This window comes from Peromyscus eremicus, chromosome 8a, assembly GCF_949786415.1.
Source record: "Peromyscus eremicus chromosome 8a, PerEre_H2_v1, whole genome shotgun sequence".
In the NCBI taxonomy this organism is placed as follows: Eukaryota; Metazoa; Chordata; class Mammalia; order Rodentia; family Cricetidae; genus Peromyscus; species Peromyscus eremicus.
The window spans coordinates 69,025,384-69,047,834 of NC_081423.1; the positions used below are offsets into that span (position 1 = coordinate 69,025,384).

Consider the following 22,451-nt stretch of genomic DNA (forward strand, 5'->3'; position numbering starts at 1 on the left):
ATGTTTAAGGTTAGCCTGGGCTACATAGTGAGACCAGTCAGAGATAAAGGGGGATGGGGTAATAAACAGTACTACTACCTCTCAAGTTAGAGACAGGAAGGAAAATATTTGGCTATAAGGAACAGTATTTTCATAGTCATGATGTGATTGTTAACAATAAATTTCCAAAAAACAATTGAAGTGTTATATGTTATATTGAGAGGATATATAAAAGGGGAAAGTAGATTAACAGAGTTAAAATCCTTATTTCAAATATGAACTTAGTAAACTCCTTAAATAATGATAAAATATGATAGATAACATATAAATGTGATAAAATAGATAAAAAATGTGATAACACAGCTCAAAATGTGGAAGCCAGTGCCTCTCAGAAGCAGGGCTGTGACTGGGGCAGACACCAAGAGATTATTATAAGAAGTCACCTACTGTATTTAGTATATTTTAGACTTAGGAAAAGCTTTATTAGACTGTTTATCCAACTTGATAAAATGCAATTTAATATAAATGCAGGGGCCAAGAAGATGGCTCAGGGGGTAAAGTGTTTGCCTGCTGTGCAAGCAATGGACCTGAATTTTGATCCCCAGCACCCTCACCAAAACCAAACCAAACAAACACAAGGACAGGTGGCAAGTGCCCGTAACACCGAAATGGAAGAATCGGGGATGTCTAGTCAATCAGTGAGCTCCAGATTCAGTGAGAGACACAGGCACATACACACACACACACACACACACACACACACACACACACACGCTAATATTGTAGATTGCTCATTTTAATTCACAATATACATGTATGTGTGCTCTATGTAAAGGAGTGTGCTCAACTAAATTTTGCCTACAAGAAGCTATCTGCAACATGGATGTACTTTTGCAGTCACATCTGGCAGGTGAGGGCAGGAGATGGGAGACGGGCTGGCACACAGTGGGTCAAGGCAGAGGCTTGACTAAACATTCTACAGTGTAGTAGCCAAAAGGTTGACAGTGCCACGCTTGATAAACTCTGATACCAAGGCCACAAATCTACTAAACTGATGCAGTAGGAAAGATGAGCTACTGTACAGCTCACTATATTCCCTTGCACACTGATTTTTATATACTACTTAGAAAGCATCACACCACCCACTTCCAAGGATTCAAGCTATTCAAGGTCTCCTTATGTAGGTTAGGCTGGCCTTGAACTTGATCCACCTGCTTCAGCCCTCAAATTCTGGGATTATAGGAATGTATACCTGTTTTTATCAAATCATTAAATTCAGTCAAAACCAGGAAGACTGATGCTGTAAAGAGTGACACGTATGACGTCTATATCATCTGCTACGCTAAAATCTGTATAACTGGAAAACTTGAGTGACTGCCCTGAAGCCCATCCACATGCTGGTGACTGACAGTTTAGAGGAGGTCTGACAGAGAATGAAGTGGTCAATCCACCGCTTCTTGGTCTAGGATTGTGTGGTTAAAATCCACAACTCAAATTCACCTGCGAGGAGCAAAATCACACTTCTTTTTAGAGAAGTCAAAAACAGTTCCAGAGTTCCCCTGGAGGAGGTGCTGCTAATTATGTTGTGTTGACAAACGAGAATGAACACAAGTCCCAGACAATCTGCCATGTCCCCCCGTGACATAAGTCCAAAGACTCTGACCGAGTTTGAGAGCAAAACCAATTTACAAAGTTTCTGTGTTTGTAAAAAACATCAGATGAATGAAAGAAAACAAATGTAGAATTTTTCAAAATATCAAACATTATTTGTCTTCATCCCTTTAAGGAATATAGACAGTGAATCCTGGGGATGTGGCTCTGTGGTAGAGCTTGCCTGACCAGTGCAATCCCTGGCACGGAGTGGAAGGGGAGGGAAGTAACTGCAGCAACTCATTATGTATTGTATGGATCTTTCTTTTATTCATTGTCTCTCAAAGGGTATTGTTTTCTCATTTTTACTGCCCATTGCAAACATACAAGTGGTCAACTTAGGCTGCTTACTTAAACCAATATTTTTTTTTTTTAATTTAAGATATATTTATAAACTGTTTTTCAGTATTTTTGGCTAAAACTGCTTTTCAATAGTTTTGGCCAAGTTATCCTTTTTTTTTTTTTTTAGCTAGAAAAGGATGTTCTGAAAAGTAAGGTTTAAGTCATGGAAGCTGAACTCATTTGGCCTAAGTATTTCCAACCATTCCAACTATAAACTGCGAAATTCCTAAATGTTACTGAGTTTAGTATTACAGTGTTTTAAGTTTATATACACGGCCATCCCCCCAGGGAAGCACATGTTGGTACTGGGGCTGGATCCAGGTGGGTTTCTCCATCAGATGCTACACTACAACCAGAACTCCACTGCACTCTGATCTCAGGCTCTGTTCCAAGACCTGCTTTCCCATAGCACAGAATAAAATCCCCAAACCTGAAACTGGCATACAGAGCCTTACGTGATTTAACGTCTAAATATCTCTCCCAGCCTGAGTTCACAGGCTAATGTCCCAGGTTCCCCAAATCTGTGCTTCTTGCAATTCCTCGAAACTGCTTTCCCTTGAGAACACTATTGTCCATTCTGCTCACCTACATGTTCTTACCTTCTTTCCTGTGTCACATTAAATACCACTTCCTCAGGAAGCCTTTTGTGACCCATAAAGATCTGCTACACCATTCTCATAGCTCTATGACTTCCTTCAGCACAACCCTGACTGGTTTTACTGTCACGTCAGTATTTCTTGCTAGACTGTGATCTGCAGGAGAAAAGGGGCTAGAGATGGTATAGTCCTGTGCTCCCAGAATCCATTGCAGGAGTTTGTGCTTCTAGCTAGGTAAAGAAAAAGGCTGTTTCATTATTCTGACTATTTTCATAATCTGAATAGTTTTGTTGTAACCTGGTATCTACGTTTATATCACTAATTTGAGATGTGGGTGACTGAATTTTAATGCTTCAGCTTTTGTAGTTATAATTTGCCAATGAATTTGTTTCAGATACCCATTTAAAAGGTGGCTTTGTTATATATGACTTAATTGCATTAAGGGAAAATAGTGTTTTTCTTAGTTATGCTTTCCTACCAACCTCTACTCATAGAAAAGCCTGGGTTCCCTCTCATGGCCCTCAAGTACTTCAGTCTAGTGTGCAGAAAGTCTTCTTTTAAACTATTATACAATTAAGTATGTTCTTACAGAATGATCAGAAGCATCTGGGAAAGGTGGACGTGAAAAAAAAAATCCTCACTGGGAAAGTTAGCTTAATGTTCACCCTTCAGAGTAGCCCATTATCAACATTTCATAGTGGGTTTCTTTATTTCCAGGTCCCTGAAGAATGAGTAATAAATTATGACTTGAACTAAACAAGTCACACTTGGCTCCAAAATGAAATTTTCCTACCTCTACTTTCTAGTCCCCAAGGTGGGAAGAGGAAATCTTGGTCACAGCCAAAGAAGTCATAGTTTTGGCTCTAACATACATTTTCCTGTCTCTCTAAAAGCCAAGCTCTGCTAGCAAGACTGTAAAGTCTTAGGCCAGTATTTTAAGCTGTATTTAAATTTTTACTTCCATAATCTTCCTTAAACTTAAGAAAAATTAGTACTATAAAATTAACGTCATTGCCTTCTTTTCCTCACTCAAATCACGAATTCAAATCATGAATCTCTACTTTTAAAACTGTGAATTCAAATGAAAGACAAAAAAACAATTCAGAGGTTAATCTATTTCATTTTATTAGAATATTGAAACTGTTCTCACCCATAGATAGCTTCCACTCATTTCTGCATGACAAATAGTATTACAAAATTATAAAGTTCTAGTTTAAAGTCCAGCAATTTGAAGCAGTTTTGGAGGATGCGTTTGTGGGAATCAATTATTTTGTTATTTCCTTTTATAGAAAAGGAGTGCCGCAACACTCCCCAAGATGACAAGTGAGGAGTCACATCTCTCTACTCTTGAGAGAGCAGGCAAGCAGACAGAAGGAGTACGGGTTATGGGACAACCACTCTCTTGACACTGTACGGCAAAGGAAGGGAAGGTAATCTCAAGATTAAAATAGCCTGTCTGAGTTGACTGGTACGAGGAGCATCCTTTTGAGCTTGAAGAAACAGACTGCCATGCTGTGAGAGGACCTCCAAGACAGCTTGACAGCAGCAACTCGGAGTAGTTGACAAGAATCTAAAGATTCTCGGTCCTCTAACCACAAGACACTGAATCCCGCCAATTAACCTGAATAAGCTTGGAAGTGGATCCCAAACTACAGCTCAGATGCAGCCTATGGAACCCTGAGAAGACCCAGGTTAGCCATGGTCTCCAATGATAAGACACAAACAGTCAAAAGGAACACAATGAATGAAACTTTGTGTATGTGCTTTAGGAAGGAAAAAAGGCCTGGGTGGTGGTGCATGTCTTTAATCCCGGCACTCAGAAGGCAGAGGCAGGCAGACCTCTGAGTTTGAGGGCAGCCTGGTCACACAGAGAGGTCTAGGCCTGCCAAGCCTACATATTCAGACTCTGTCTTAAAAAGAAAGAAAGAAAGAAAGAAAGAAAGAAAGAAAGAAAGAAAGAAAGAAAGAAAGAAAGAAAGAAAGAAAATTATCCAATCCTAAGTGGCCGGTCCTAAAACAGGTTTAAGTAATACTAAACTCAGGTTACACTTGCATACTTACTTGCACATAACAATAATAATTAAAAGAATTCAAAAGGGAATGGAGGAGGCATTTGAGGGGCTGGAGGAAGGAGATGATGTAATTATATTTTAATTAGAAGAAAAAAATTAAAAAGTAATAGCCAGGTGTGGTGGCACATACTTTTAATCCCGGCACTCTGGGAGGCAGAGGCAGGTGAATCTCTATGTAGTTATAACTCTTAACATAAACACTAACAAAACGACTAAACCCTACAAAAGGAAGGAGGAAAGGATTAAAATACAGGCTGGGATCCCTGAAGTCTGAAACACGATGATTAATATGGAGTCGGAGAAGTTTCAGTGTTCAGAGCATTTCAGATTTTCAGATGAGGGATGACCACAGTAAAGTCTGCAAATATGGAATACCTTTGGTCCCAAGTACTTTGGATATAGGACATCCAATCTCTAGAGTACTATGTACTATAAAGCAACTGACCACAAAAAGGGCAAGAGCGAAGGATCTACAGAATAAAAGGCACAAGGCACGGAAAACAAATAGCCTAGCCGATGGCAAGTTCTTCCTCACTATTAACTACATTAAATACAAATGGGTTAAACTCTGTAATTGAAGGACAGAGACTGGCAGGATGAATTGAAAAAAAAAATTCTACCACAATTTGTTGTCTAAAAAGGACTTACTTTTGATATAAGAAAATTGGATGTTTATTTTGTATTGGATATAAAAATCTATTCACCAAGGATCATATACCTAAATTTAAAGTTTATATAAAAAAAAGAAGAAAATATTTGTGGGAAACTTTTTATGAATTTAGATTTACTAAAAATTTCCTAAAACAGCAAGTAGCTTAACTGGATTTCACCAAACTGTGAAAAATTTGTATTTCTTTTACACTCCATTGTGGTATACAAATAAATATTTTTCAGGAACTGGTGCTGGCCAGCCACACTCCATAGATGTGTGAGCTACAATAAATACTTATTGCTTCAGGTTTAGACGTATACACAGGACTGATCTAGACATATGACAATGTGAAATATACTTTCCTTTAATCTAATATTGCTGAAAAAGAAAACACTATTGGAGCTGGGGAGATGATGGTAAAAGCGTTTGCTATGCAAGCAAGAAGACCTAAGTTAAAACGTTTAGCACCCCCACAAAAAGCCAGGCATGGCCACACATACCTAAAACCTAAATGCTAAGGAGACAGGGGGATCCATAGAGTTCCGGGGCCAGCCAGCCACAACAGTGAGCTTCAGGCTCAGTGAGAGACCTTGTCTCAAGAAAGTAAGGTAGAGAGTAATAGAGAAGACTCCTGATGTCTTCTGTGGCTTCTGCATATGCAGACATGGGCATATACTCACATGTGCATATACACTATACCACACCCAAAAGGAAGGAAGGAAGGGACAGAAGGAGGGAGGGAGGGACAGAGGGAAAACTGATAAACAGAAAGAAAGCATTAACAACCCAAGTTTTGTGTAGCAGCAAAGCCCAGAGTTACATTTGCTGGAGTGAAGGTAGAACGAAATAAAAAGAAACAAAGGATTTTTTTCATATGAACATGTTTTAACTTTAAGAGTTTTTGAGAAACTAGCAAAGAATAATATAACAAATACATGTTCAGCATTTTTTGAAACCTTTTTTTTTTTAACTAAAAATTATGGGAGAGGATAAAGTACCTTTTGATACTTTCTCTTCTTAAATGTAATACGTATCATAAGTCTGACATGAATACTCTGGGGCTTCACTACGTTGTAAGGATAATACATAGTATAGCCTAGTATTAGCCAAAAAAAAAAAAATGTCATCTTTTCCATTTCTGAAGAGTGTGTGAAGGTCTGAGACTTAGAAAGAGCATGAGTAAAAATGGAAGGAATCCATTTAAGGGGAAACAGATTTAAGATGCTCGAAGAGGATGTAGTGTATGAGATGAAAGAGACTGTTTGCTTGTAACGCAAGCACATTCATACAGCACTACAGGGCCAGGGCAAAACAACAGGCCGTCTGTAGGACAGCAATAGGCAGCCACAAGGGCAGGCCAACAGTGGAGCTGTGCTTCTGCAGAACTTAGCTTGAAAGCTGTTGATGGGGAGGGAACACGGGTGTTCCAGAGTACACGTCACCCCACAACAGTTGTCTGGGCCACCCAGCCATTTCAGAACAGCAGACACCGCCTGGCGTGCTGGCAGAAGTAGCACTGGTAGCTGAAGGCAGTAGAAGCTGTCAAGGCCAGCAAACTCTAGAAGGGTTAGATCATGAGTCACTGGATGACATACCCTCCTAAGGATGCAGAAATTTTGCAGAAGTTCAGAGGTTTTTGGAAGACTAGGAGCTAATGAAAGAACTATTGTTTATTTACTGTTAATGTTACCCCCAAAATGCTCTACCCTAGAGAATTAAAAGTAGCATCTATAGTTGACAGTGCTTACTAACATACTAATAATAATGAAAATAACTATGCTACCGAAAGAACTCCTATTTTGGCATGATAACTTAATTGGCTGGACCCTGGGAGTAAGGATATAGATTACTCAGTGGGCCAGCTCAGTGGCTAGGATGTGCCAAGTCTTGTTCTCTTACTGCTAGCACTTCAAATGCCTGTGGGAAACAAAAGAAAACTCTCCCTGAGAGATGCTAAGCCAGCTGTGGTGCTAACTGGATGCTCCCGTGACTAATCTGAGGGATGCCTAGGAAATCATTATGTCTGGGTGTCTGACCGTATGTCTAGATATTGGTTTGTGGGTCAGCAAATTCAGCGAGGAAGACATTCAGCTGTGGGCCACAAAGAAGTAAAGGCAAAGAAACCTCTCTAGCTGTCCCTCTGAATGTGACTCATTTTTCTGTTACTGTTGCCTTTGGCCGTCAGATTGCAAGTTCACTGGCCTTTGGACCCTGGAACTTGCATGGGCTCTTCCTGGTGTGTGTGTGTGTGTGTGTGTGTGTGTGTGTGTGTGTGTGTGTGTGTGTGTAGTGAGGGACGGGGGGGGGGGATGGTTGGCCTTTGACCTTGGATGGAGTTACATTATCAATACCTGTGCTTCTAAGTCTTTCAGCTTCTTGAACAGAGCCATGCAATCAGCTTGCATTTGGCCTTTGTTGAACTTTTCAGCTAGCTCCTGTAACTGAATGAATACAGACACACACAAACACATGCACATTCTTTTTTTCACTTGGTTCTGTTTCTCTGGAGAAGCCTAGCACATCCTCTTAGCACTTACTACTATGAATAAACTTAATAAAGCTTAGGAAGCCAACACTGATAATAAAACAAAACTTTCTTTCGTCTAGACCAGCGGTTCCCAATCTTCCTAATGCTGTGACCCTTCAATACAGTTCCTCATGTTGTGGTGGTCCCCAACCATAAAATTAATTTCGTAATGTAATACTACTTCATAACTGTAATTTTCCTACTGTTATGAATTGTAATGTAAATATTTTTGGAGACAGGTTTGCCAAAGGGGTCATGACCCACAGGTTAAGAATGGTGATTTAGATGAAGTAACTGCTTTAGGAATGCCTCTTCTACTTAGAGCAACAGTAAAATTTGAGCAAAATAGAGCAAACATGTTCAAGGCATCGATGCCAAATGAAGGGCTCTAGCAGGCCTGAGCACAGTACACATGGCAACAGCAGGTTTGTCTTTACCCTTCTCCCCTTGCTGGAAACCGTTAGATTACATCCTTAAAGCTAGCCACCAAGGTCTATGCCCTTACTTGGCCACTTCCTCCTCCTGAGGCTGACTACCAAGGTCCATCGTTTGAAGTCCAGCAACCAAAAGTCATATATGTGTGTGTGTGTGTGTGTGTGTGTATTATAATTAATTTAATTTTACATATCAGCCACGGATTCCCCTGTCCTCCCTCCTCCCACTCCCCAGCCCTCCCCCCCAATCCTGCCCCCAATTCCCACCTCCTCCAAGGCAAGGTCTCCCCTGAGGGGAGTCAGCCCAGCCTGTTAGATTCAGCTTTTTTTGGCTACTCTAATTAACATGCCCAATGAAAACAAATCAACCCATCATAACTGGGTTTCCTCCTTTCCTTTTATAAAGTGCCTTTTCCTCTGGGCCAAGGCTGTCTCCTCTCTATCCAGAGGCAGTCCTCTGTTCCTCTGGGGCGGATATCCCCCCCTCTCCCTTGTTCCTTTCCTTCACCTCTTATTCCTTGTCCTTTGTTCCTGTGGTCCAAACACACCTCTGTGCTGAGACCTTGTTCCATCCCTTCACCAAACAACACAAGCCTTGTCAGGAGGTCTGGGATCGGTCAGTGAACTCACTGTTCTCAGCTTCCTTTGGAGCAGTTTTCTTCCTATGGCACATGCCACTCAAGTACAAGCTCAATGCAGTGGTCCTACCGAGCTCAAGTGGAAGAGACTGGAAGGAATTTGGGGCGGCTAAAACCATGAGATCTACAAGACAGGGCACTAGAGAACTAGATAAAGAAAGGACCCTGGAATCCCCAGGGGGACCTGGGAGTATCTTGCTAAGAACTTTGATGAAACACAAATTGTGGACTTCTACAGCACTGTTCCTGACTTAGAAAATCTGATAGAGCCCAGAAAAAAATTGCTGTGTTTATCAAGTTCCCAGGTGATACTGCTGCTCCCGATCAGAGGTCAAACTTTCAAAACCACTTTTGTTGAACAAAATGATATGCTAAAAATAAACATTTCCTCCTAAAATACTCTCATTCATTCAGTTATCCAGAGATTTAGTATCTGAGGATTCGAGAAAAACCAACAGTTAATTCACACAAAGCACACAGATAGAGCTCCTCAAGGCTCTTATGACTTACCTGAAGATCTTTCACATTTGGAAAAGGAATTCCTACTGTTATGACAGCACGGGCATTATCATCCGAGAAGTCCAGACCCTCACTCACTTTGCCACGGCAAACCGCTATGAGAAGGGCTCCATCTTAAGCAACAGGAATTAAACATTTTAAGAAGCACACTCAAAATTCTCTGAAAACGCTTATTCTTGTCTTAAGTACTTTTAGTAAGTTTAAAGCAACCAGGGATCGCTTTATGAGGCACAGTTTTTTGTTTGTTTGTTTATTTTTTTGAGACATGGTATCTCTATCAATCCCCCTATCTCTTTGTTCCCCAAGAACTGAGATTACAGGCTCTCATACTTGATTATAATCTTGTCATTAAAAATGTATTTATATTTGCTGTTCTTACAGAGAGTCAAGTTCAGTTTCTAGCATTCACATGGTACCTCAGCTGCCTGTAACACCTGTTCCAGAGGATTTGATGCTCTCTTCTGACCTCCTTGGGCACTATACACATATGATGTGCACACATATGCTCAGGCCCGTATGCATAAGATTATAAAACACATCTTTAAAAAATTTACTAACAGTACCTTCACTGTTGCATTGTTCCTAGATTACTGCTATGAGCTTTCACATCAAACTCTTTTAAATGTGGACATGGAGTCTTCAGTTACTTGCTGTTGTCTGAGACAGGATCTGAACACAGATTGGCCTGAATGTACCTCCCTCTTTCCTCCACTTCTTTTGAGTGCTGAGGGTACAGTCAAACACCACTACTCTTGGTGTTTGAAGAACCTAAGTTTAACTTGGGAGGCAGAGTTAGGTGGATCTCTGTGAGTTTGAGGCCAGCCTGGTCTACATAGTGAGACCCTGTTTCAAACAACACAAACAGAGCAAAGCTAAAAACAAACAACAACAACAAACCCTTCTAAGTGTATCTTATTTGGTAGACTGTAAGCACCAACTACACTCTGTGTAAAATCTACAGCCCTTAACCGGGTTAGGTAAGGGAGGTATTTATGTCTACGCTACCTTCCTTCTTGCACAAAATATTTCAGGTACTATAAAGTAAAATGTGGTTTAATATCTGAATACATATGTTCTTTTTATTTAACCTACTTTTTATTTACCTAAGATTATAAAATATAATTTTTCCCAAGTACAATTCACTTAAAAAGATAATATAAAATGATGTTTTTTAATAGTACCAAATTCTCCTTGCTTTACAGTTTAAAAAGCCTTTTCACTGACCATGAAATTAATTCCCATTACCTTTTTCTCCTTTGAACTTGATGGCATCATAGTACACCTGCAGCAATTCATCAAAATCAGTTTTTTCTCCTCTTTGCGGTTCTGCGATGACTGTCTTCACTGACTCCAAACTATGCCATAAGCCAGTGGAAACCCAACGGTCTCTTAATTTCTCTAATAGCTAAAAGGAGATAGAGAAAATTAATTCTGCAGTCTGGCTGAACAAAGACCTTTATTTATAAATTACATATGCTAGAATAAAAAAAAATCAAATTTCAACCTGTATCATAATGAATATACATTTTAATAATGTATTGTTAGATTAAAAATAAGAGTAAGTAAAAAGCCCAACCTTAAAACAACTTAAACACATGGGGGTGAGAGGAATACAATAAAACGTATGCAACAAAGCAAGAGTAAGAGATGGAAATACATCAATCGCTTGAATAGCTGTTATGTCAGAAATTTGAACATAGAGGTGGCATTATTTTCAATAAGGTAGAAAATGAAATACAGCAAATGTAAACAAGCAAAAATGAAGAAAGAACTAAGTAAATTAAAAAGACAAAAATCAGTTGTGGAGACAATAATTTAAAGTCAATTGTTTTACACTTTTGAATGTCATGAGTTCTACTGCACTGTGGACTAGTTATTACAATGTAACTACATTCCAAAAAACCAACTGAAATTCTCTAATGAACAAAACCTCATTTATTTTCTTAAGATAATTTATTGTTCTTATAAACACAATTTAAAAGATTGTAAACCAAATTCCCTATCACTGTTATTTACTCAATGATTAGGGTTGATCAATAACTCAATTTCCCCATAACATTATATTATGTTCTAATTATAGGACTGTCATTATCTGAAAGTATTTTCTATTTGAAATGCCTTATGAATTGGTTGCTAGAATTTGATTTTTGAATATGCACTGTCTTGAAATAAACATCTTATGTTAGGAGTTAGAAAGTACAAAAACCCTCTTGACAAATTCAGAACAACAGTGTATATGGAGGGGTCAAAATGGATCTTTAATTGGTAGGAAAAGATTGATAGTAAAAAAGAAATCAATGAAGTATAGAACAACATTAAATTACTTAAATTTCTCTATGGAACAGCTAATGTAGAATTGGATGGAAGTACCATCTCTAGAGTAAACCAGATGAAATGTCTTACAAGTTTCCATAATTGCTGATACTTAACAGAATTTAACACAATGATATATCCATTTTCCTTGAATTGAAAACAAAGATAATATTTCATCATTGATTTCTTGAATCAGAGATAACAACAACCACCAAGCTTCAGGTCACAAGTGTTCCAAGGTCTTGACCAAACTCACTCTGCTCAGGTAGGACAAGCACACACACTGCATGGTTAGATGAGAAGAGGTCTACTGAAAAAGAAAAGCTTAAGAAATAACAAGGAAGCAGTCCATGCAAAATTTCCACTGAAGACTTTTTCACATTACAAACAAAAGATTCACTTGTGTTTGGTGGTGCAGGCCTGCAATTCTAGATACTAAAGAGGTTGAGGCAAGAAGATGGTGAGTTCAAGGCTTGCAGGATGAGTTCAAGGTCAAACAAAACAACTTAGTGAGACCATGTCTCAAAGTAAAAAGTAAGAAAAGGGCTGGGGACAAGGCTCAGAGGTAGAGTGTTTGCCTGCCGTGTTCCAAGATCCAACGTCCAACCTCTCGCACCACAAAACAAAACAAGAGGGTGGTGTTAAAACGTGTCTGAAGCCGGGCGGTGGTGGCGCACGCCTTTAATCCCAGCACTCGGGAGGCAGAGGCAGGCGGATCTCTGTGAGTTCGAGGCCAGCCTGGGCTACCAAGTGAGTTCCAGGAAAGGCGCAAAGCTACACAGAGAAACCCTGTCTCGAAAAACCAAAAAAAAAAAAAAAACCAAAAAAAAAAAACGTGTCTGAAGCCGGGCGGTGGTGGCGCACGCCTTTAATCCCAGCACTCGGGAGGCAGAGCCAGGCGGATCTCTGTGAGTTCAAGGCCAGCCTGGGCTACCAAGTGAGTTCCAGGAGAGGCACAAAGCTACACAGAGAAACCCTGTCTCGAAAAACCAAAAAAAAAAAAAAAAAAAAAAAAAAAGTGTCTGAAAAAAGGCCACTGAGCTCACTGATATATCTAAGTTTACTGATTTCATGAGATTTTTTTGGACAAAACCGACAGTGTATCATAATTATATGACTAAGATTGTAATTTAGAGACTAGGTGAGAGGAAAAAAAGGAGAAACAGAGCACACCAAACATAGATCTCATTTTTCCAGGTTGCACTAAAACCTTATCGTTAGTGAAAAGTTTATAACTTGAACACACTATTTACCTTGTACAGAAATTAAGCTTGAGCGGGTGAGATGGCTGAGGGGGTAAAAGTGCTTCCCATGCAAGCCTGAATTCAATCCCCAGGAATTCAATCCCCAGGAGCGAAGATGGAAGCTCAGAGAGAACTGACTCCCAAAGGTTGTCCTCTGATCTCCATACACTTACTGTGGATTATGCATGCCAGCACACATTACACACACATATCACATTAAACACACACACACATACACACAAAACATACACACAATGTACACATCACATCACACACACATCACATCACATGCATGTCCAACACATCATACTCACACATCATAACACACACACAGCACATTACACATACACACACAGAGCAAAACACACACATGCACACATCACATCACACACACAGAATAACACATAACACACCACATGCATGTACAACACATTATACTCACACAGCATAGCACACACAGCACATGCAAACACTACATAAAATAAAATAATAATAATAATAAAAAAGAAATCAATATTGCCTAGGTACTGTGGCACTAACATGTAAGGGAAAGACATTAGGTTTCAGTTTGAGACCAGCCTGGGCTACCATGAGAGCTTGTCTTAAAAAGAAAATAGCACTCATTTTTTTTTTTTTAATTAAACAGGAAGAACCCATTTAAACTCTCAAAATACAACTAAAAAGTTATTATACTATCTTTTGTTTTCTAGGAAAAAAAATAAAATGAGAGAAAAGAGAAAAAGACTGTAGAGAGCCAGAAAATGAGAAAATAGCAAGAGCATCTTCCTTATCAGTTCTTTGGACTTGAGGTTATAAACAAGACGAAAGTGAAAGACTGGAAAAAGATACTCCCAATGAGTGGTAAGCATTCACACAATCCACACCAAACTAAACAGGCGAGTCAAACACTACCACAGAGACAAAAGGAAGACATTCTGTAGGGATAACTGGCCAATTTGCCAGTAGCGTGCAACAAGTACACATTTATACAAGCCTGCTTAAGAAAACCCCAAGTATTTCCAGCGAATAGTGACAGAACATACAACAACATGGTGATAGTAGGAGATTGAAATACCCAAGCTTCAACAAATCAATAAGCTATCCAGACATAAGATCAATAAGGAAATAGAAAACCTTAACAACCCCACAATCTGGAAGTCTTAAGAGGCATATATAGAACATCCTACAGAACAGTAGAAGAATGCTAATTCTTCCAAAATATATACATCCATTATGTGCTAGGCCACAAAACAAATCTTAACAAATTTAACAAGATGGCTCAGCAGATAAAGGCACTGGCCCCTGGGCCTGAAGACTTGGACTCCATCCCTGGGATCCACATGGGAGAGGGAAAGAACTGCTTCCTCAAAGTTGTCCTTGGACCCTCACTCATTCACACACACACACACACACACACACACACACACACACACACACACTATCCATACACATAAAAATAACTCTTAGAAAAAAGAAAAATAACTCTTAGTTCCAACAAGGAAACCTTTTTCTTTCTTCCTTTTTTTTTTTTTTTTTTTTGGTTTTTTTGAGACAGGGTTTCTCTGTGTAGCTTTGTGCCTTTTCCTGGATCTCTCCCTGTAGACCAGGCTGGCCTCGAACTCACAAAGATCCACCTGCCTCTGCCTCCCGAGTGCTGGGATTAAAGGCGTGCGCCACCACCGCCCGGTTTTTTCTTTCTTTCTTAATTTATCTTATGTGTATTGGTGTGAAAGTGTCAGATCCCCTGGAACTGGAGTTACAGACAGTTGTGAGCTGCCGTGTGGGAGCTTTGAACTGAACCCAGGTCCTCTGGAAGAACAGCAGTGCTCTTAACTGCTGAGCCATCTCTCCAGCCCTGAAATTTACCTTCTTATTATCACTGAGCATTTAAGCCACTAGTAAATCCTGTCAGAATTATCTTCCAACAATACCTAGACTGTAAACATTAGCTTTGCTGCTACCATGTCCCTAAGTCACCAATCATTACCTGTCACCCTGCTTCACTCGATTGTTAAACTATCGCCTTGTTTCTTCCTATGTTCTCTGAAGTCCCCCCTTTTCCTGCTTAGCAGCCAGTACAACCCTTTAAAACTGAGGCTAGGGCTGGGCATGTGGCTTCCGGCAGGATGCTTGCCTAGCATGCACAAAGCCGTGGTTCTATTCCCAGCAAAGCATAAATCAAAAACAGCGGTGCACACCTGTAATCCCAGTACTCATGAGGTGGAGGCACAGAAAGAGCTGAAGCTCATCCTTAGCTACACAACAGTTCAAAGCCAGCATGAGATACAAAGACTGCTGCAGATAGCACCTCCAAAGGCTTCTTCCTACTGTACTCAGAATCAAATCCAAAGCCTTATCGCACGAAGGTTTTACCTCGGCCCCTTCTCTGACCTCTAGTCTTCTATTCAGCTCACACACTACTACAGGTACACTAGCCTTTCCTCCTACAAGGTTCTTCCACCTGAGCACCCCTCAGCAATCCAAACTGTTCCCTTCCTCCTTTCCTTCCTTCCCTCCTTGACCTTTATTCAATGTCACCTTCTCAAACAAACTTTCCTAAATCATTCTATCAGGATTATAAATCACCTCTCTATCTCCCCAGAATTCTTTTTTCCCCTTCTCATTTAGTTTTCTACATAACTGTATCAGACCCCTTGAGCTGCTATAACAAAATGTCACAGATTAAGTGACTGAACAACAGAAATGTATTTTTCACAGTCCTAGAGAATGGGAAATACAAAATCAAGATGGTGGCCAACGTGATTTCTAGAAAGGGAGGGTTCTCTTCCTGTCACGTAGATGGCCTCCTTTTCTCCATGTCCTCACATGGCCTTTGGCCTGTGCCTATGCAGAGGAGAGCAATGGGCTCTCTTGTGCCTCTTGGTGCAAAGACACTAATGCTCAGAGACCAGGGTCCCATCCTCAGGTCTTCATACGACCTGAAGTACATCCTTGGAAGCTTGTCCCATCTTCAAATGTAATCACACTGGGGGTTAGGGCTGCCACACAGGTTCGTGAGCACACCCACATCCAGTCCATAACATTATCTAACATATCTGTATCTGTTTATACCCAGTTTACTTCCAACCTCTCATCCCTGGAAAGAAGGCAATACGCTTTTTTTCTGTTTAACTCTGGTGATTGGCTAATACTGGAACACATCACATGTAGAAAATGCTCAATAAATATGTTAGGTGAACTTAATAATCAACAAAGTTCAAACCAATGGCCAATCAAGAAGGAGAATAAAGAGAGGTGAAAACCAAAACAAGACAAACAAATAAACAAAACCCCACACCGACAAACCCCGGTCCACAGTCTTCTGCGAAGGCATAGTCAAGTGCTTAGTCAGATGGCAACAGGGATGGAGGGAGAAGCGCCATATTACAGGGCACGAACTCAGGCTGGAGGCTTGGTCGGGGAGCCCATTAGTCTCTCTCTTCCTTTCCACCCTCCCTCTTTTCCTGGCTCTTCTCCCCCGGCCCCGGCTCTCCTCCTCCTCCTTTTCAATTTCGCTGAATACTTAGGTCTACAGCTTCTCTGTTCTCATTGCAGGGGACAGTCACAGGGCACATGTAAGCAGTCACTGTTTCCCTCTCGCCAGAGGAGTCGGGAGTGACTGCATCCACAATTCAGTTGCCACGGTCTCTTGAATATTGTAACTAGGTATCCAGCAATCAGACAGCTTAAAGGAAAGTCCATGGACACAGACCTGCCTCTGTTTTCCAGGCTTACTACATGAGAAGAAACACAAGGTATTTCTAAGTTATTTTTATAGCTCATAAAACGTAAATACTCGTCATTGTCAGAGACTAGCTGACACACAATGACAGAGACGACTGAGTTTACCAACTGCTGTTCACATTGCTTGGACTCGTTAGCCTTAGAGGCAAGTTTCTGAAAAAGTCACATCTCACAAATTAAAAGAGTACTTTGGAAGGCCTGTGTCTTATCTGGATATTGTCATTTCACTTTTTCAAGCTTCTTAAAACCAGTATGTCACTAGGGAGGCAATAAGTTAGAATTCTGCATTTGTTCAACGTCCACAGCTTTTACGCAGCACCAGATGTTCAGTACATTAATAACGCACTAACTCAGAGTCTCTTTTTGAAACTTTAGAAAGTGCAAATTGCATTAAGACCTCTTTGCCCTCATTACTGGTATTGTTACAATCCTAGCCCTTTGGAAAATGTTTTTTGGCATGTGTTTCTCTTCATAATATTGCCATTTACTCACTTTAATAGCCAGTACTCAAGTCCTAATGTATTTAATAGTCCTGCCTAAATAGACTATCTCATATAATCCTATTCACATAATTTGCTTCATAGGTAAAATGTAATCATATTTTTCCATCTGAAGATGGTTCTTTGCTATTCATTTCATGAGGTATTAATATTTGAGAAATATTTCCTTTTATTCAGGTGATATATATCTATGGGTGGTATGTTAGAAATAAGAATATCTTTAAATACTAATAAAAATGAAAAATCAGTTTTTCTAAACAACATGTTTAGTTACCATAAAATGAGTATAGCCTTAATTTTCAGTATTCAGACGTAAACTATAAAAAGACCTCAAACAGTAATTTTTACTTAAGCACCTCCCCATGTAGTTACACTTGACTTAGTACTCTGACTTCAACATTTCAGGGTTAAACTCTCAAATACTCACGCAGTCAATAGTATACTTGGAGGAAAAATATGGGCAGATACTACCCTGAAGTGAATATAAGACTCACTGCAGATTTTGGCAATCTAAACAGAAACAAAATATCCCGAAATTCTCTGAATAGGAGTATTCTTCTTACTAACAGGTTAAAAGACCAAGGGGCTGAAGATGTTAGAACTGTACTACTGATAATAGGTGAGCTTATACTCTCTCAGATAATTAGAAAAGCACAATATTTATAATGTGAACTTAAAAAAAAACAACCAAACAGTATTTATGAAGTAACTCATATATTTTGAGGGACAATCTAGTTCATTGAAATTTCTTGAACAGAATCTAGGAACTTACAGCTATTTATTTATGCATGGAAGAAATTTCTAACTTTGAAAAATGGATTCTGAATTCATCAACATTGATGAACAGCAGATTCATATCAATGCACGGATTAAACATATAGTTAAATATATATATATTTGACCATTTTTGTTAATTTAAGAAGGTTTAGTAAATGTTGGATGAAATCTGGATGTATAAATTTATTCACACAAAAATCAACTGTATGTTTGACTCTGTGAGATTAAGTACAGGCTAAAAAAATCAACTATGTTTTATACTTCTGTAAAAAGACAAGAACTAATGTTAACTAGAATGTGATAGTGCAGTTACATTGTGAGAAATAACACAGACTAAAGGCTGGGAAAAACAGGTGAGTGAGAAGCAAATACTGCAATGTTTCCTAAGTTACTACTGTCAGATATCGTTAGACTGAATCTGCCGCAAACCTGACACCATGCAATCCAAAGGGACACTACTTGGAAAAAACATCATTTCACAATGTAGAAGACTGTAAGAAAAAATAGTGAAAATATTACATGACAGAAAACAGGTTTAAACAGAAGACAGAAAACAGAAGCATCAAAGCATCATGCCAATAAGGAGAATCACAGACCACAAAAGGCGTCAGCAAGAGAGGAGACAAAGTTTCTGCAAAATAACCAGAACAAATCAGAAAATGACAGCAGTCAGTCCTAACCTACTGTGATGGCTAGAACATATGTGTCACCCAAAGTCTCAGGTGTTCAAGGCTTGGTTGGTAAGGCAGCAAGGCCTAGCTGGAAGAAACAGGTCACTCCTTTTACAACCTTGAAGAGCATCTGTGTTCCTGAGCTCTTCTTTTCCTTGTTCTTGCTTTCTAGACACCATGAGGTGAGCAGCTCTCCATCAAGGGCTTCTGCCATGAGGCCCTGCCACAGGCCTAAGAGCAATCTGGCAAAGTGATCACAGACTAAAACCTCTGAAAGCATGAGATTTTCCTTCTTTAAAATAATTTCTCATGCCGGGCGGTGGTGGTGCACGCCTTTAATCCCAGCACTTGGGAGGCAGAGGCAGGCGGATCTCGGCGGATCTCTGTGAGTTCGAGGCTAGCCTGGTCTACAAGGCGAGTTCCAGGAAAGGCGTAAAGCTACACAGAGAAACCCTGTCAAGTTCTAGGAAAGGTGCAAAGCTACACAGAGAAACCCTGTCTTGAAAAACAAAACAACAAAAAAAATAATTTCTCTCAGGAATTTCATCACAATGATAGAAAGCTAACACAAGTACCAATAATTACCATGAGTATAAATGACTATATAATAAAAAGTCATAGAGAATGAATGCAGAAAATAGATGACCCAGGGCTCAATATAATGGTGCATGCCTTTAATCCCAGTATTCAGGAGCCAGAGAGTTCAAACCCCTGTTTAAAAAAAGAAATCAAAAGAAAAAAACCCCTAACTATATGCTGCATAGAAGAGAATTACCTCCCCTTAAAGGGCATATAAAAATAAGGAAGGCATGCAAAAAGATGCCCTCCTTCCAAGGCTCAGGGGTCACTGCAGAAGAGGGGGCCAGAAAGAATGTAAGCACCAGAGACAGTGGATGGATACAAGGAAACAGTATCCTCTAGACACACAGGGCAGCTGAACATGTGAACTTACAGTGACTAACAGCATGCACACACCACAGGCGAGCTCACCCCAGACCAAATCCCAGTGTAGAGAGGGGAAGTGGACATAGAGTCCCACCCCTAGCGGCAACCGACAGAGGGAGAATCAGTTTTCTCTGAGTATCGTTGCTTCTGGGTAAGCTGATCATGCCCCAAGGGAAGATCACATACCTAAAAATATATGAGTAGAAAAAACAGACTTCATGAGTTTAAAAAAAAAAAAAAAAACAGACACAAATTTAGGTGGGTAGGAAAGGAGGGATGCCTGGGAGGAGTTGGTTGGGGAGCAAATATAATGAAAACACATTGTGTGAAATTTTTACACACACACACACACACACACACACACACACACACACACTTTAAATTACTATAATTTACTAAACCAGCATATCCCTAACTACATTCTAAACATTTGTCCTTATACCCACAGAAAAGCATAGTCCTCACCTCTCATCAAGGAAACATCTCTTTACACCAGAGACCATTACAGAAAACCACAACCAATCAAAATGCAGAGCTGTGGAGCACACTATCAATGGATACATCTACAAAACAACTCTTATATCTAAGGCTTAGGGAACATTACAGAAGGGGGGTGGTGTGGAAATACGGTAAGAGCCAGAGGATCGGGGAGCTTGCTGTGAGATTATGTATCCTAGGAATGTCAGAAACTACACCTATAAAGTCTCGCCAACATGATTGCTTAAACATGAGCCAACAAGGATAACGACAGACATGTCAAAGTGGATGGTGAAAGACCACAGGCCTCAACCCCACACAAAGAACTACTAACAACCAAAGAATGCTGAGAGTGGGCGAAATATTCTTTCTGGAAAAAAAAAAAAAAAAAGAGCACATTAATTGGTTATCCAATACCAAATGGTCATCTGTGAAAACACACACAGAATTAACAATATACAGACTGAGCAGGTTATATTTAGTAATATACATATACATGCATGTAACAACAATTAATGAAAAAAGATGCCATGGATTTAAAAGAGTGGGGGTGGGGGTGGTATAGGAAGATTTGAAGGAAGGAAAGGGAAGGGGAAAATGATGTAATCGTAATATAATCTCAAAAATAAATAAAAAAAATTATAAAGAGACAGAGATAAACATGTGTGTGTATCCAAAATTAGACACATAAAAATATAAAGTAAGATGCCAGGAGGTGGTGATACATGCCTTTAATCCCAGCACTTCAGAGGCAGAGGCAGGTGAATCTCTTTGAGTTCAAGGCCAGTGGTCCAGAACAGCCAGGGCTACATAGAGAAATCCTGTCTCAAAAGAACAAATCAAAGTAACAAAACGAACAGAAAAACAAACAAACAAAAACCCCAAAGCAATGCACACACCCAAAGCAATGCACACACCCAGGCAGGACTGTAGCTCTAGTGGTAGAATGTCTGCCTTGTATTCATAGGTCAGGTTCCAGCACAGCACTACTAAGAAAGGGAGGAAAAGTGGGAGGAAATGAGTAAAAGAAATGACTAAACACTGCTTCTCAGGAGCATAGATACTTGTTTAATTGATATATATAGATATATATATATACTATATATATCTATATATATCAATTAAGTACAAGGTTAGCAGAAGGAAATAATAAAGATCAGGGCATAAATGATTTTGGAACACTCCTTGCTAGATGATATGTAAACTAAAACTGTTTTAATAAATTAGAGTGGATGTTCCTTACCATAAAAATAAACATGAATGAAACAGAGACTAGAAACCATGAAGAAATATCAACAAAACAAGAATTGAGATGTTGAAATGATAAAATAAATCAAACTTTAGATAATTCAGAGAGAAGACTCAAAACCAGAAATGAAACTGATGGCATTAGACTGAGGGCACAGAAACCAGAGGGCTGTAAGGGGTCACTAACCAGAGGGTTGTAAGGGGTCACTAACCAGAGGGTTGTAAGGGATTACTAACCAGAGGGTTGTAAGGGATCACTAACCAGAGGGTTGTAAGGGGTCACTAACCAGAGGGTTGTTAGGGGTCACTAACCAGAGGGTTGTAAGGGATTACTAACCAGAGGGTTGTAAGGGATCACTAACCAGAGGGTTGTAAGGGATTACTAACCAGAGGGTTGTAAGGGATCACTAACCAGAGGGTTGTAAGGGATCACTAACCAGAGGGTTGTAAGGGATCACTAACCAGAGGGTTGTAAGGGATCACTAACCAGAGGGTTGTAAGGGATTACTAACCAGAGGGCTGTAAGGGATTACTAACCAGAGGGCTGTAAGGGATTACTAACCAGAGGGCTGTAAGGGGTCACTGTCAACAGCTACACACCTGGTCCTAGACACAGTTAATACATCAACGTGGAAAAAGAATCAGAAGATAGGTTTATAGCTGATAAGAAGGCTAACCAGGTCACCAAAAAATATCCTATCAAAAGGAAAGCCCAGGGTGTTCATTGACTTCATTTTGAATTGCATCAAATATTTAAACATGAACTAATGCTAATCCTTCAAAAAAAAAAAATTCGGAGTACTTCTAAACTCTCAACAAAACAGCACTACCTTGATACCGAAGGCAAACATAGGTGAGTATCACTATTAAACACAGGAGCAAAACTTCTGGGCAAAATGTTGCAACCCAAGTTCAAGATTACGGTCACCACAATCATAGAAGTACCTTGGGAAGTAGGGTTAGCTCAACATGCTCACATTCATAGATAGGATATATCATTTTAGTAGACCGAAGGACAAATACAACCACATGGCGTTCTCATTAGATGAGGAAAAAACATTTGAAAAAATTCAAGTTTTTGTCAAAATAGACATGGAAAGAATGTACCACAACACAGTAAAGC

At 39.7% G+C, this 22,451-nt stretch overlaps 1 protein-coding gene across 1 annotated transcript in view; it reads right to left on the minus strand.

Annotated features, from left to right (window-relative positions):
- Brip1 (BRCA1 interacting helicase 1) overlaps nt 1-22,451 on the minus strand; it is a 135,948-nt gene that overhangs the window by 32,699 nt on the left and 80,798 nt on the right. The window contains exons 14-15 of the mRNA XM_059271415.1: nt 10,655-10,814; nt 9,401-9,522 (exon numbers count right to left, since the gene is read on the minus strand). Of these exons, the coding sequence (XP_059127398.1) occupies nt 9,401-9,522; nt 10,655-10,814 (282 nt within the window). The remainder of the gene's footprint in view (nt 1-9,400; nt 9,523-10,654; nt 10,815-22,451) is intronic.